Source organism: Oncorhynchus tshawytscha, linkage group LG33 (assembly GCF_018296145.1).
Source record: "Oncorhynchus tshawytscha isolate Ot180627B linkage group LG33, Otsh_v2.0, whole genome shotgun sequence".
Lineage (NCBI taxonomy): Eukaryota > Metazoa > Chordata > Actinopteri > Salmoniformes > Salmonidae > Oncorhynchus > Oncorhynchus tshawytscha.
In genome coordinates this window covers 31390963-31408751 of record NC_056461.1, presented here as the reverse complement: position 1 = coordinate 31408751, position 17789 = coordinate 31390963, and the positions used below count along the sequence as shown (strand labels likewise).

At 41.9% G+C, this 17789-nt stretch overlaps 1 protein-coding gene across 1 annotated transcript; it reads left to right on the top strand.

Moving 5' to 3' along the window:
- Positions 1-3951: 3951 nt before the first annotated feature.
- Positions 3952-9260, top strand: LOC112230642 (four and a half LIM domains protein 1-like). The gene is made up of 7 exons (XM_024396913.1): positions 3952-3960; positions 5292-5339; positions 5488-5662; positions 6227-6310; positions 6954-7048; positions 8825-9008; positions 9103-9260. The coding sequence occupies exons 1-7, from the start codon at positions 3952-3954 to the stop codon at positions 9258-9260; spliced, it is 753 nt and encodes a 250-aa protein (XP_024252681.1).
- Positions 9261-17789: the final 8529 nt, after the last annotated feature.

Here is a 17789-nt window from a genome sequence, read left to right as displayed (position 1 = left end):
ATTAGACTTTTGGGATAAAGAAAAATGTGGTCCCCTGCTGAAAAAGTTTCAATATAACTGGGTTAGGGTGAGGTAAAGCACCAAGCCCCTTTTCATGGCCAGAAAGATAACGGCTGCTCCAGCTCTGTTTACCTTGGCTGTAGCCCTCCACATACACCCGACTGGGCTGCAGATGCTGGCAGAGAAACAAGACTGTGCCACTCTATTTCCCAATAACCCTTCTTCTTTTCATGGAGATCAGATACATTCAGATAACAAGGTTTGTTTTCCTCTGATATCATCAGAGTCATGGTTAAGAGAATAGCATTGAGCCCAGAGCAGGATGGCTGTCCTATGAATGGTGACCATTGTTCGGTGAGTAGCTCAACTTACCTCTGAGGGCCAAACCTCAGAGATAAAACAATGAAATACAAGTAATTTCAATGTTCTCTCTGGTTGTGGCTTAGCATAGATACCAGTTACCCTTTTAGGAAATGAAAGCAACATATGAGGAAGGGAAAATGCGGCTAACAGAGGGTAAGAGAGAGGGAGAGAGAGATCGAGAGAGAGAAAGCGTGTGTGAGAGAGAGAGGGGGGGGGTTGCGATGGTAGATTAGAAGAAAAGCACAAATGAAGTGAATAGAAAAGACAGAGGGGGTGCGGCCTTAGATATAATAAACTCTGGAGGAGATAAATGAGATTTTGTAAACGTTCTGTGGTCCCGGCCCCTAATGTTTTGTTTGCTCATGTGCATAATGTTTGAGTCTTTCACAGGTTGCTACAGGAGATAAGGAGATGTTGGGAAACAAAGGTAGAAAGAACATGTAACATGAATGATCTCCAATTTGGTTTGTGCATTCAGGAAGTAGTCAAATGTGTGTGTGTGTGTGTGTGTGTGTACATGCCAGTGCAGTGAAAAGAGCCATGCTATTTTTGTCTGTGGTCAGGTCTGAGGCAGTGGCAGACAATTCCTTGGTTCTGATGGCTTTATACTGCACTTACAACAACAAGCTCTTTGAAATAATGTACATTTTTCAGACACCAAGGGTCCTCCTATTGTAAGTGTTTGTATACAGTATATGGATTTTGTCATATTGAAAGTGTATATTTCTCTCAGCAACAATGGAATAACCATACACATTGTAATGGGTAATAGTCTAGTGGATCCTCAGTACCTCTTCTACTTCACAGAGGAGGTCCAAAGGGAGGAAACAGTCCTCTCACTGGGTCTGTCAAAGAGCTGGCAACAGTCCAGATCTCGCCACACTTATAACAGGCATTCCTTCACGAATACACCCCACTGCACAAACACACAGACTGTTCCCACACCCTCACTCCAAGTACATGCACAAGAACAGCTGGATGTATTAAGAGATGTATTTATGGATGTATTTATGTCGGCTATAATCAGTCTCGGTTGTTTGGGTTGACATATGGGTTTTATTTATTTTTCTTTAATCCTAACCCTATGTAACGGATGTGAAACGGCTAGTTTAGTTAGCGGTGCGCGCTAAATAGTGTTTCAATCGGTGACATCACTTGCTCTGAGACCTTGAAGTAGTATTTCCCCTTGCTCTGCAAGGGCCGCGACTTTTGTGGAGCGATGGGTAACGACGCTTCGTGGGTGACTGTTGTTGATGTGTGCAGAGGGTCACTGGTTCGCGCCCGGGTATGGGCGAGGGGGCGGTCTAAAGTTATACTGTTACACCTACAATCTAATATTTATGTTATTTTATCCTAACCCTACAGTCTAATATTTATCTTTAATCCTAACCCTACAATCTAATATTTATGTTCTTTAATCCTAACCCTATGTAATGGATCTCGTCCTCCTCTTCTGAGGAGGAGTAGCGAGAAGGATCGGAGGACCAATGCGCAGCGTGGTAAGTGTCCATAATGTTTAATCAAAACACAACAGAACACTGGAACAAGACAATAAACGTGAATAAACTAAACAGTCCCGTGTGGAAACAAGCACTGACACGGAAGACAAACACCCACCTCTCAAAAGTGAAACCAGGCTACCTAAGTATGATTCTCAATCAGGTACAACGATTGACAGCTGCCTCTGATTGAGAACCATACTAGGCCGAACACAGAAATCCCAAATTATAGAAGAACGAACATAGACAACCCACCCAACTCACGCCCTGACCATACTAAAACAAAGACATAACAAAGGAACTAAGGTCAGAACGTGACACCCTACAATCTAATATTTATGTTCTTTAATCCTAACCCTACAATCTAATATTTATGTTCTTTATTCCTAACCCAACAAGCTAATATTTATCATTCTTTAATCCTAACTCTACAATCTAATATTTATGTTCTTTAATCCTAATTCTACAATCTAATATTTATGTTCTTTAATCCTAACCCTACAATCTAATATTTATGTTCTTTAATCCTAACCCTACAATCTAAGATGTATGTTATTTAATCCTAACAGTACAATCTAAGATACATTTTTCTTTAATCCTAACCCTACAATCTAAGATTTATGTTCTTTAATCCTAACGCTACAATCTAAGATGTATGTTCTTTAATCCTAACCCTACAATCTAATATTTATGTTCTTTATTCCTAACCCTACAATCTAAGATTTATGTTCTTTAATCCTAACCCTACAATCTAAGATTTATTTTCCATCTATTTGTGATCTACAGCAGTGGTTCCCAAACTTTTTATAGGCCCGTACCACTTCAAACATTCAACCTCCAGCTGCGTACCCCCTCTAGCACCAGGGTCAGCGTACTCTCAAATGTTGTTTTTTTGCCATCATTGTAAGCCTGCCACACACACTATAAGATACATTTATTAAACATAATAATGAATGTGAGTTTTTGTCACAATCCTTGGGAAGTGACAAAGAGCTCTTATAGGACCAGAGCACAAATAATAATATAATAATAATCATTAACTTTGCTGTTTATTTAACCATCTTACATATAAAACCTTATTTGTTCATCGAAAATTGTGAATAATTCAACACAGGTTAATGAGAAGGATGTGCTTGAAAGGATGCATATAACTCTGCAATGTTGGGTTGTATTGGCGAGAGTCTCAGTCTTAAATAATTTTCCACACACAGTCTGTGCCTGTATATAGTTTTCATGCTAGTGAGGGCCGACAATCCACTCTCACACAGGTACGTGGTTGCAAAGGGCATCAGTGTCTTAACAGCGCCATTTGCCAAGGCAGGATACTCTGAGCGCAACCCAATCCAGAAATCTGTCAGTGACTTCTGACTAAATTCAATTTTCACAGAACCGCTTGTTGCAATTTCGATGAGGCTCTCTTGTTCAGATATCGGTAAGTGGACTGGAGACAGGGCACAAAAGGGATAACAAATCCAGTTGTTTGTGTCATCCGTTTTGGGAAAGTCTCTGCATAATTGCGTACCGAACTCACTCAGGTGCTTCGCTATTTCACATTTGACATTTTCCGTAAGCTTGAGTTAGTTCATTTGCACACAAAAAAATCATACAATGATGGAAATACCTGTGTGATGTCCTTGTTAATGCAGACAGAGAAGAGCTCCAACTTCTTAATCATAGTCTCAATTTTATCAGACAAGTGAAAATTATGGTCAGTGAAGAAAACTTTAAGCTCGTCTCTCAATTTTAAAAAAATGTGTCAATACTTTGCCCCTTGATTACCAGGGCACCTATGTATGTTGTAAAAGCGTTACATGGTCGCTGCCCATATCATTGCATAGTGCAGAAAATACACGAGAGTTCAGGGGCATTGCTTTTACAAAGTTAACCATTTTCACTGTAGTGTCCAAAATGTTTTTCAAACTGTCAGGCATTCCCTTGACAGCAAGAGCCTCTCGGTGGATGCTGCAGTGTACCCAAGTGGCATCGGATGCAACTGCTTGCACGCTCGTTACCACTCCACTGTCTCCCTGTCATGGCGTTTGCGCCATCAGTACAGATACCAACATGAGCAGCAGCTACGTTTGGCTACATGCGGACCGTTAGTGAAATTCCCTCGTGAGAGTAACTGTTAATGTGATTGGATGTTACTTATTTGACTTGGCTACCTGTATTTGACATTGTGTTGTTATTTCGCTGAACACTAGATGGTTTCATTTTATTTTTGGCAGTGAAACGAGGCTACTCAGGCGAGAAAAAAACCTCACCCAAATGTATAGCCCTGTTGTAAAATATAAATGGAATGTTTGAAAATGTGAAGATATATATATATTTTTTAAATATATATTTTACATAATTGTTGTAATTGCAGCAAAAGGTGGCGCTACAAAGTATTAACTTAAGGGGGCTGAATAATTTTGCACGCCCAATTTTTCAGTTTTTGATTTGTTAAAAAAGTTTGAAATATCCAATAAATGTCGTTCCACTTCATGATTGTGTCCCACTTGTTGTTGATTCTTCACAAAAAAATACAGTTTTATATCTTTATGTTTGAAGCCTGAAATGTGGCAAAAGGTCGCAAAGTTCAAGGGGGCCGAATACTTTTGCAAGGCACTGTATATAGAGAGTTGGGTCAATTCGGTTTCTATCTGAACGTTCTGAGAGCGTCACTTTCTCCTCCATAGCCGTTGCTAAGTGATCGATGACACTTCCCCATTGTGCTGTTTATTTCTAATAGTTTTCAAAACCTATGAAGATGTCCAGTGAAAGCAAATATGCCATTTATTGAGACCACAGTACCGACTTGGATACACATTATCCTGAATGCTAATCAATAAAAACGTCTGTTAAATTCGCTGCTCTGTTTTGCGTGTTTACAGTGGGTCGTTTCATAGTGAACTGTCGGAAGCGCTCTAGTATTGTTACATCACCAAAATGTTTTTAGAATAAAGGCGCTAACATGGCAGCTGTTCTAAAACATGGCCAAACTCTGGATATAGTGTATGTGGCTTTGACTAGAACTTGATTTTGTAAATATGATTTAACCTTTATTTAACTAGGCAAATCAGTTAAGAACAAATTCTCATTTATAATGACGGCCTTCCCCGGCAAAACCCGGACGACACTGGGCCAATTGTGCGCCGCCATATGGGACACCCAATCACAGCCGGATGTGATGCAGCCTAGAATTACACTGCCCCTCTGTGGCAATGAGAAGTAATGCAAGTGTTCTCTAAACACATACAGTACACCACCACATCCAATAGCTTTCAATTATATTGTTGTACTCTGCAGGACATAAAGTTTAGACCTACACCATTATATTCAGACAATGGTTCCTAAAAAATACCACTTGTTATAAACAGAGCAGCAGCTCAATATATATATATATATATATATATACACCTGTGTGTTTTTCAGGTGTTTTTTCAGGTGTTCACCTGCACTGAGTACCGCCACCCTATTGGCATCGACTCCAAGGTGTGTGTTTTCATGACTGACTGTCGAGATGTGTTTATGAGTGCACACTGTCTACCAAGCATCTGAGGAAGAAAACTGTTACTCTCCTTCCTTCCTTCCTTCCTTCCTTCCTTCCTTCCTTCCTTCCTTCCTTCCTTCCTTCCTTTAGGAGCTGCAACATAAGGGCCCCTATTGGCACGCAGACTGCTTTCGCTGCTACAAGTGCTACAAGTCGCTAGCCAAGGAGGCTTTCAGTGCTAAGGAGGACGGCACCATATGTGGGAAGTGTAGCTCCCGAGAGGATGCCCCTCGTTGTCACACCTGCTACAAATCCATTCTAGCCGGTAGGGGGCACTATGGGCTAAGACTCACTGTCACTGATATGAGTTAACATGAAATTCAGCAAGTGATATTTATACCCACTGTACGCTTCATCTTATAGACACTCTCCATTATGTGAACTTAGATGTAATTAGTAAACACTTTCTTAATAAATTACAGTTAAGTTCCATTAAAGGGGCAATCTACTGTTCAAACAATAACAAAGAGGCACTCTGCCACTGTGTTGGTAAAGAGCTAATGGATGGAGCTGGAGAAATGTAACCACTTTAAAATTAGACATAACTTAGGATGGAAGAATTGACCATCCATAAAATGTATGTTTTGAGGGTATACAGTGTTTGTTTACAATTATGTTTACAACCAATTGAGTAAAACAAGCTTATATTTTGGGTTCTGATGGGGAATGACTGAGGCATGATTGAGGCATGAGGCATTTATAAGTTCTATTCTTCAATAATCAATGGATATACATAATCAATTTAAAAGTCCCAAAATGGACGTACTAATTGCAGATTGCCCCTTTAAACCTTCCTTGAGACTAATGTGAATATTTTTCTTTACTAAAGGCTCTGAGAATGTGGAGTATAAAGGCGAGGCACGAGGACTGCGGCACGAGGACTGCTTCACCTGTTTCCACTGTAAAAAAAACAAATCAAATCAAATTTTATTTGTCACATACACATTGTTAGCAGATGTTAATGCGAGTGTAGCGAAATGCTTGTGCTTCTAGTTCCGACAATGCAGTAATAACCAACAAGTAATCTAACTAACAATTTCAAAACTACTGTCTTATACACAGTGTAAGGGGATAAAGAATATGTACATAAAGATATATGAATGAGTGATGGTACAGAGCAGCATAGGCAAGATACAGTAGATGGTATCGAGTACAGTATATACATATGAGATGAGTATGTAAACAAAGTGGCATAGTTAAAGTGGCTAGTGATACATGTATTACATAAGGATGCAGTAGATGATATAGAGTACAGTATATACGTATGCATATGAGATGAATAATGTAGGGTATGTAACATTATATTAGGTAGCATTGTTTAAAGTGGCTAGTGATATATTTTACATCATTTCCCATCAATTCCCATTATTAAAGTGGCTGGAGTTGAGTCAGTGTCAGTGTCAGTGTGTTGGCAGCAGCCACTCAATGTTAGTGGTGGCTGTTTAACAGTCTGATGGCTTTGAGATAGAAGCTGTTTTTCAGTCTCTCGGTCCCAGCTTTGATGCACCTGTACTGACCTCGCCTTCTGGATGATAGCGGGGTGAACAGGCAGTGGCTCGCTCTCAAAAGCTTCCTGACCAAAGGTACGGACATCTACTGTAACCTTTGCCATGAGAAGAAGTTTGCCAGGATCTGTGTCAGCTTTAATCAGGTTACGTAAAGATGAGATTTTTTTCAACAGGATCAAAATCCTTTGATATAATTGATGGATGTCCATTTTAAATAAGCCAATTGGACCAAAGTGGTTGGTTAGAAATCAGTTGTTCTGCCCTATAAAGAACATCCTGTTTACGGTATGCAAGTGATGCGTTGTTTCTCAGCAAGTAGCCTTGTAGTTTTGAACTTTTTTAGACTTTTTGAATATTATTCAATGGGCAAAAACGTAGCGCAATGGTCTTCAGCGCAGAAACTTCATAAAAGTAATCTGGCAGAAGTACATTAATCTACAAACACAAATATCATTTTATGTACACTACCGTTCAAAAGTTTGGGGTCCTTGTTGTTGAAAGATGAGCAATTTTCCCCCCATTAAAATAACATCAAATTGATCAGAAATACATTGTAGACGTTGTTAATGTTGTAAAGGTGTCACTAGGGACTAGGTGGGTGAAGGAATCAGGCGCAGAGAGTTGTGAAAAGTGCTCTTTAATACGGCACACAAAAATGATAAGCCCAACAACACAGGGTGCCAAGTTCCGAAAATATATCCACCTCTACCTAAAACGCACACACGTAACATAAAGACAATCCCACACAAAACAAGGGCGGGTACACGTACTTAAAATAGGGAAGCTCATTAAGCCATACAACAGAACACAGGTGAAACTAATAAGACAAAACAAACAGGCAGGGGAGCCAACTTCGGCGGAAGTCGTGACAAAAGGACTATTGTAGCTGGAAATGGCTGATTTTTTATGTAATATCTAAATAGGTGTTCAGAGGCCCACTATCAGCAACCATCACTCCTGTGTTTCAATGGCACGTTGTGTTAGCTAATCCAAGTTTATAATTTTAAAAGGCTAATTGATCATTAGAAAACCCTTTTGCAATTACAGTTGGAGTCGGAAGTTTACATAAACATAGGTTGGAGTCATTAAAACTCATTTTTCAACCACTCCACAACTTTCTTGTTAACAAACTATAGTTTTGGCAAGTCAGTTAGGACATCTACTTTGTGCATGACACAAGTAATTTTTCCAACAATTGTTTACAGACAGATTATTTCACTTATAACTCACTGTATCACAATTCCAGTGGGTCAGGTGTTTACATACACTAAGTTGACTGTGCCTTTAAACAACTTGGAAAATCCCAGAAAATGATGTCATGGCTTTAGAAGCTTCTGACCAACTAATTGACATCATTGAGTCAATTGGAGATGTACCTGTGGATGTATTTCAAGGCCTACCTTCAAACTCACTGCCTCTTTGCTTGACATCATAGAAAATCAAAAGAAATCAGCCAAGACCTCAGAAAAAAAATTGTAGACCTCCAGAAGTCTGGTTCATCCTTGGCAGCAATTTCCAAACGCCTGAAGGTACCACATTAATCTGTACAAACAATAGTACACAAGTATAAACACCATGAGAACACGCAGTCGTCATACCGCTCAGGAAGGAGATGCGTTTTGTCTCCAAGAGGTGAACGTACTTTGGTGCGAAAAGTGCAAATCAATCAAAGAACAAAGTGCAAAGGACCTTGTGAAGATGCTGGAGAAAACAGCCTTTTTGTGTGGATGGAACATTTCTGGGATTTTTTATTTCAGTTCATGAAACATGGGACCAACACTTTACACGTTGCGTTTATATTTTTGTTTAGTGTAAATAAAAGTTCAAATCCAGGCATATCAAATGGTTGCGCAAAACACACTGCCCTAATGAGGATTCCCCTCTAAATTTGACTTGACTCTCTCCTGCCCCCTATCTAGGCCCTCACCACAGGGGGAGTGAACTACCAAGAGCAGCCATGGCACTCGGAGTGTTTTGTCTGCAGCTCCTGTCAAAAGCCACTGGCTGGGACCCGCTTTACCTCCCATGAGGAGAAGGCTTTCTGTGTGGACTGCTACAAGACTACTGTAGCCAAGAAAGGCAGCGGCTGCCAGAACCCCATTACAGGTCAAAACAAACACACACGCACACACACACAAATTCCACTATTGAACGATTGTACACATTTGTAATTGTTTGTTGTTTATTCTCTGTCCTTCTGGTTTCGGCAAAGCCACCAATGTGGTGAATTACGAGGGCAGCTCCTGGCATGAGTACTGCTTCAACTGCAAGAAGTGTTCCCTGAGCGTGGCTAACAAGTGCATTGTGGCCAATCCAAGGGATAACTTCTGCTCAGAATGTGCCAAGAAGCTCTGAGGTGAACTTGGAACAGAAACAGTGTGTCACGCCCTGACCTTAGTTATCTTTGTTTTCTTTATTATTTTGGTTAGGTCAGGGTGTGACGAGGGTGGTTTGTGTAGTTTTTGTATTGTCTAGGGGTTGTTGTATATCTAGGTGTTTATATGTCTATGGTTGCCTAGATTGGTTCCCAATCAGAGGCAGCTGTTTATTGTTGACTCTGATTGGGGACCATATTTAGGTAGCCATATTCCTTGGGTATTTCGTGGGTTATTGTCTATGTGTAGTTGCCTGTCAGCACTCGTGTCTTATAGGTTCACGTTCGTTTTGTTAGTTTGTTTAGTCTTCGTCATGTGAATAAAGAAGAATGTATTCTTATCACGCTGCGCCTTGGTCTCCTCGTTATGACGAACGTGACAGAATAACCCACCAAACAAGGACCAATCAGCGTGAAAAGGAGGAACAGCGCTTAATGGGGAGATGGACCTGGGAGGAGATATTAGATGGAGCAGGACCCTGGACACAGCCGGGGGAGTATCGGCGTCCTAAGTAGGAGTTAGAGGCAGTGAAAGCGGAACGGCGATATTACGAGGTGCGTGTCCTGAGGTGTGTGTCCCCAGCCCGGTACCACCAGTGCCGGCACCATGCACCAGGCCTACAGTGCGCCTCAGCAGTCCAGAGCGACAGTGCCCAGTCCTTAGTGTCTGGCGACGGTCCCCAGTCCGGGATCTCCAGCGACGGGCCCCAGTCCGGAACCTCCAGCGACGGGCCCCAGTCCGGAACCTCCAGCGACGGGCCCCAGTCCGGAACCTCCAGCGACGAGCCCCAGTCCGGAGCCTCCAGCGACGGTCCCCAGTCCGGGATCTCCAGCGACGGGCCCCAGTCCGGAACCTCCAGCGACGGGCCCCAGTCCGGAACCTCCAGCGACGGGCCCCAGTCCGGAACCTCCAGCGACGGACCAGTCCGGAACCTCCAGCGACGGTCCCCAGTCCGGGATCTCCAGCGACGATCCCCAGTCCAGAACATCCGGCGATGATCCACGCAGCGAGGGTCCCCAGCCCTCCAGCGACGGGCCCCAGTCTGGAACCTCCAGCGACGGTCCCCAGTCTAGAACATCCGGCGATGATCCACGCAGCGAGGGTCCCCAGCCCGGGGCCTACGGCGAGGACTCAGTGTAAAGAAGGGGGGCGGTGTCCAGAACCAGAGCCGCCACGAGGTTAGATGCCCACCCAAACCCTCCCATATAGGTTTAGGTTTGCGGCCGGGAGTCCGCACCTTTGGGGGGGAGGTACTGTCACGCCCTGACCTTAGTTATCTTTGTTTTCTTTATTATTTTGGTTAGGTCAGGGTGTGACAAGGGTGGTTTGTGTAATTTTTGTGATGTCTAGGGGTTTTTGTATGTCTAGGGGTTTATATGTCTATGGTTGCCTAGATTGGTTCCCAATCAGAGGCAGCTGTTTATCGTTGTCTCTGATTGGGGACCATATTTAGGTAGCCATATTCCTTGGGTATTTCGTGGGTTATTGTCTATGTGTAGTTGCATGTCAGCACTCGTGTCTTATAGCTTCACGTTCGTTTTGTTGTTTTGTTAGTTTGTTTAGTGTTCTTCGTGTAAATAAAGAAGAATGCATTCTTATCACGCTGCGCCTTGGTCTCCTAGTTATGACGAACGTGACACAGTGGGCCTACTATGCCAGTGTGTCAGGTTGTAACGCTGAGAGTGATTGTTTTACATTTCATTTTACAGCGATAGTGTGGGATACAAATATCTGGGTTAGAATCAGTTTATTCAGTGGGGTATTCAAGTATCTTTTAAGATTGGGGTCATATTCAATAGGAGACATTTCAACCCTGGGGTACATCACAACTGTAAATGTCCATTCAAAGATCTTAAAGGGAAAGACGATGTCCCATAGCGATTACTTATAATAGATATTGTGACGGGTATGGCATTTGTGTGGGTTTGTTATCAGGAATAAAATAATATATTATTTCCACAAAACATTGCGGAGGACTCTGCTTTTCTTTTGTCATCATGATAGTTGTAATTAAATGGCATTGTCATATATTGGGCTCAGTATATACTATTTTATTTTCATAAAAAAACAACATGAGATTCAGATGCTCATCATCAGCACCATGGACAGCTGCCTAATCAATCCACTAACAGACATTTCACTTTACAGTGTGTATGACATCAAAACTAAGAGATTGAAAATGTAATAAACATGCATTCATTTCAAGGTTGGAAAGAGCAGTAATCTGGGAAGAGATCTTACATACAGCCTACAGGCGGATTCACTGGCACACCATGTAAAACAGAGGTAAGAAGTGAGGGGGTGGAGCGACAGTCATATATGGGGTTTCAAGGTGTGTGTAGACGAATTCAGGTCTCACTGACACTAGAACACTACAAGTCTCACTGACACCAGAACACTACAGGTCTCACTGACACTAGAACACTACAGGTCTCACTGACACCAGAACACTACAGGTCTCACTGACACTAGAACACTACAGGTCTCACTGACACCAGAACACTACAGGTCTCACTGACACTAGAACACTACAAGTCTCACTGACACTATAGATCTCACTGACACTAGAACACTACAGGTCTCACTGACTCCAGAACACTACAGGTCTCACTGACTCCAGAACACTACAGGTCTCACTGACACTAGAACACTACAGGTCTCACTGACACTACAGGTCTCACTGACACTAGAACACTACAGGTCTCACTGACTCCAGAACACTACAGGTCTCACTGACTCCAGAACACTACAGGTCTCACTGACACTAGAACACTACAGGTCTCACTGACTCCAGAACACTACAGGTCTCACTGACACTAGAACACTACAGGTCTCACTGACTCCAGAACACTACAGGTCTCACCCATCCATTTAGGAATAGATACAATGGTTAATATCACCATCCATTAAGCGACTATATACCAGGATCATCTGGGTGTTGCAGGCACCTAATTATTTGGTAAGTCAATTGACCATTTATATCATAGACTTTTAAAAATTATACTTTAACTTCACTTTAATGATGTTGACCAAGTTCTTCAGTATTTGTACATTTATTTGTGATTAAACAAAAATGTTACTTGAATCCAAGACATCGGTTTACACCATTTTTTTGGGGGGGGATGCTTCATATGATATAAAATATATGTCGAACTCAGTTCTCTGTTTAGCATATCCATTTCACAACTCAATGTCATTGTAATCATAATGTCATCTCTCATTCATGTCATAAATTGTCATATTTTATGGTTGTCTAATTCTGCTGTAGATTATTCTAGATGTTCATTACTGTAAATATGGCCAGTCTCATGTTGAGTTACACACTGGACAATGAAGGGTCATTTCATATGACTTCAATCCCTTTGATTTGAACGAATCCTTCCATATATGTTGTCCCATGTCCCATAGCCATTTTGCATTTCCCACCCTACAATGAGACAGCCATGTCTTTATCACTGAAAAATATAAATGGTGGAGTTTGATATCATTTGAATTGTGGTCAAACTATTTGAAAATTTCTTGAAAAAAATGTAAAATAAATTAAACAGTTTGACAAGTGTTTGTAAGCTTTTTAAAATTATTTATCTTTTCCAGTGATGAAGACATGGTTGTCCCATGGTAGGGTGGGTTATGCAAAATGGGTCAACATTGAGCATCTCTGAATGTTTTGTCACTTTCTGACCACTTCTACCGTGGGCGAACATGTATGGAAGGTTTATTTCAAATGAAAAGTGGTGCAGTCAGAAAGGGATTGAAATCATATGGAACAACCTTAAAGGCTTTGGCAGTGGGAACAATGATAACCAAGTCAATATGCGAACACATAACAAAGTGCAATAGAGTTGCTATATTCTCTCAGATATTGTTTTGTGCTGGTTAATAGCAGCTTAGAAAACTGTCCTTTGGAAAGTGTTTGTCCAAATGTAAAGCATGTACAATGATTGATAGGCTTTACACAGAAGAACATTTTGCCCTACAAAATAAGATCTTCAAATATTACATTTGAAAGATGTATATAAAACACCAGAGTAGAAGCTTGAGTGCAGGTCTTACTGTTACTGATGTTTATTTCAGAGCTGTGATGAACGTTTGTAAGAAACTCCTCCATCTCCTTCTCAGTGTGTCTCTACTAAGCTGTGCCTCTCCCCAGGACCCAGGTAAACAGCTGGCCACAGCACTGCACTGCACTCACACTCAATTACACACACAACTGATCAATAACAAGCCATATGCTGCCAATTTTCGGGGAGAAATACTGTATCTGGAATAGAGTGAAGATATGAATGGAGATATGGAAGATAAGTACGACCAACAACGATTGACAAAAAGAAAAGTGCCTGCTGACGGTGGTCCATGTGCCCTATGTACACCAGAATGTTCCAGCGTGAGCTTGTGGGGGAAGATGGCTGACTTTACAGGGGATTGCAGCTACTGGCACCTGAGTCCCGACCTCTCCATCCCTGCCCTGGAGGAGCTCAGTGTGTGTGTCCACCTCCAGCAGCACATCAGCACGCCGGCCTGGACAGCCTTCATGTACCGCCACCCTGACGGGCTGCAGGCTGAGCTGGGCCTGACGGGTCAGCAGGGCCTGGTCCACACCTGGCTGTTTGGGATGAGGTGGTCAGCCCCCCTCCACCTCCCCCTGGGCCACTGGACCTACATCTGTATAACCTGGTCTGGGGCGTCTCACCAGCCAGCCCTCTACGTCAATGGGACCAGTGTGGATGTTACAGCCCATGCTAAGGGATCCCCCCTGTCCCCCTCCTGCTGCAGGCTGGCCGCGCACGGGACGCTCACGCTGGGCGTCTCACACTACGTAGTTCAAGGGGAAATGCATGTGAAGAACGGTACCAACTTCAATGGGAGTCTGTCTCTGTTCCGCCTGTGGGGACATGCACGCACCCCTGAACAGGTGTCTGACCTGAGCTGCACAGAGGGGGATGAGGTGCGCTGGGATTCTATCGACTGGCTTACCCTGAGGTGTCCTCCAGTCCCAGACTCCCGTCTACAGTGTGGTGAGACAGGACACCATTTATATTTTATATAGATTTGGATTGTCTGTACATTTATTTTTAATGTAATTCTCTATGGAAAAACGGATTGGTGTCAGCTATGAGCAGCCATTTTGTATTTCTCCGGTGTCCTCTGCTGTTCCTGTTATGTATCTGGACCCAAGTTCAAATATTGATCTCGTATCCAATTGTGCAAACCCAGGGTGCATCATTAAACATGTGTTAAACATCAAACTCAAAGCTCTCTGCAGTGACTTTCAGGTCGTTAGAGATGGTCCTTCTGCAGTGCATTCGGTAGATATGTAGATGATAAGTAGTCACAAATCAGAAGGTAAATGGTCTAAACACCAAAGCTATGTTTTGTATCTTATACATTGCTTCTGATCAATTACATCATTTTCATAATTTCTATCAGCCTGGTCTCTGTATGAAGTTAAAGTCAAGATTGCCATCATCTGCTACGATGGAAACAGTACAGATAAATACAAAGCCAGAGACCTTGCACATCAATGGGTAAGCTACTGGGTCACATTTCACTTCCTGTTGCACAGTGTTTAGAATAATTCCAGTATTACTCTCCACATGTAATGTTCTCTATTTTGATGGATCCATTACCTTTATCTACTTGCAGCTCAGACAAATATTACCATCCAACAAATATTATTTGTACAGAGTCTCTGTGTCTGTGTCAACCGGGTAAGAAAAGACCCAATTACACATTTATTACAGGTATATCATGGATTTATTTATGCAATACAAGTATATCATCTCTTCTTCTCATGTGTAATCTCTACTGCAGGCCATATCACACGGTTGACAGTGTTGGTGAGACATACGAGGAAGAGGTCCAGGTAAGTGTTGAGCTCGATGGAATGATGATACTACAATATACAGTAACAACAATTACAAAGTTAAACATTTATTCTGATGATGATCAGTGCACCTTTTTGAGCACAGATGATAGCATGTATTACGATTTTAATTCCCCAGGACAAACCAACATTTCGGGCTGAATTCAATGTTAACAAGTAAGAAATACATTATTCTGCTGTTATTCACAAGTTTCACTTTTTGAAAATGGTCTCTATGACACTATTACAATTGGCAAAACATTTACAAAGAAAAATACTCACTACCTCACACTTCCAGGAGCTGATTGAAGCTATAGGTTTGGGACTAAAAGGACTTGTGCTTGTTGTTGTTTAATCATTGTTGTATCACCACACAGCTTTGACTGCCTGGTCCACCTCAACGTGATCCCCAGCTCTGATGTCAGTACAGTGCAGAAACAGGTCTCTTTTTTGCTGAGCACCCATCAGAACTCTGGATATCTCACACTAATGGCTGACCCCCACAGCATCCAAGTGAACGCTGTAGGTGAGACACAAAGCATTTCAAAAGAAATCCCACCTCTGAAGAGAAAATAACGACTAAAGAGGAAGTTGCTCAGTGATTAGGGCCCTGAGTTTTTCCTGGTCAGGAGGACAAACTCTTGGTCTTATAGATGATCTAGACGTGTGATGTAAATGTTCTATGGTTCCACTGTGATGAGGAGAACCAATACAGGTCTATGAGGAGAGTGATTGTCTTTTTCCACAGAGGACTTCCCCCAAGCCACACTCATTCCTCCCGTTGACATAGTCACTGAAGCCTCTTCTGACACTACCACAGACCTTAGTGTCACGACTGGTGGCAAACTCTCAGGTTAGTGTCTTCCTCATCTGTTTCAGGAAAGGATCCAGTCCATCCCTTCTTCCATCCACAACCAAACTAATTACTGCATGTGATAGGACTTTTGACTTGAAATATAGTTGTTTTAAAATGTCTCCCGTCCACCAGATGTATATACCTTTTCCGTACTTGATGCACATGTGCTTCGCTTTTCAACTAGCTAAAAGCTAGCTCGTTGGAGTCTGTGTCTGTACTTCCATTTGTACCACAACACGATAAAGCAAAACAAGAGTTGAAAATATTGAACTCGTGTGGTACACAGAACACACTGCAGCCTAGTGCTGCACCCCCAATGTAGAGCTGCTCCATTGACAATGAATGACTACCACCGGAATGCAACGAGTTGATGCATCTGGTGGACATGAGGCATAAACTGTCTTTCATTACAGACATATATTTTGAGGTTGATATGAACGTGACCCTTACTGGGTCCTGTGACGATCCGGGACAGACCATCAGGAACTGGGTATGTGTGCTGATAGGTCAGCATTTCTTCATTCAAATGCTTGTTTTCCTGATTAATCCAGGTTACTAATTATTCTGCCTGTTCTCTGACACTTTCAGCTGCATGGCACTCTACCTGCTGAGATGTCTGTTCTGACCTTCCAGCTTTTGAGAAAGGCATACAGGTATGTATCAGTAAAATGCTCACTATATCCCGTAAATGGAATCATGGGAGATTTTGTCTAGCTCTTAATACAAACGTCTTAACCTCTACAGGATCGGTCGTCGTGTGTGTGTGTGTGTGTGTGTGTGTGTGTGTGTGTGTGTGTGTGTGTGTGTGTGTGTGTGTGTGTGTGTGTGTGTGTTGTGTGTGTGTGTGTGTGTATGTTTGTGTGTGTGTGTGTGTCCCGGACAGTTGAGCTAATGTAGCTTAATGTGATTAGCACGAGGATGCAAGTAACAAGAACATTTCCCAGGACACAGACGTATTTGATATGGGCAGAAAGCTTAAATTATTGTTAATCGAACTGCACTGTCCAATTTACAGTAGCTATTACAGTGAAAGAATACCATGCTATTGTTTGAGGAGAGTGCACAGTTATGAACTTGAAAATGTATCAATAAACCAATTAGGCACATTTGGGCAGACTTGATATGACATTTTTAACAGAAATGCAATGGTTCATTGGATCAGTCTAAAACTTTGCACATACACTGCTTACATTTCAAAGATGATGGAACAAAAAACATATTTTACCAGATCTAATGTGTTATATTCTCCTACATTAAGTTCACGTTTTCACAAACTTCAAAGTGTTTCCTTTCAAATGGTATCAAGAATATGCATATCCTTGCTTCAGGTCCTGAGCTACAGGCAGTTAGATTTGGGCATGTCATTTTAGGCGAAAATTGAAAAAAAAAGGGTCCTATGCTTAAGAGGTTTTTAAAGAATAAACAGATACAGTGAATACAAAGTCGCAGCTAAATCAGTAGGTGTTCTGTGTTTCAGTGTGCACCATCCATCTCCACGATCAAACACGACTCATTCTGATGGGGTATGTATCGGCCAAGGACATACAAATGACTCTCCTGGTAGTTGAGGCAGCAAGAAATGTAATTGGGAGAGGTTAACATATCCACATTGTAAAATGAAAACGACTTTAACCTGCGGGTGTATTCAGGGTCTGTTAGCACTTAACACTGTCCTTCTTTCTTGCAGACTTCCTTGCTCAAAACGTCAAGGTATGATGATAGAAAATAATCACAGAAACATAGAAATAATATTACAAGAGAGTCAGACACACTGAGGACAACTAAACACT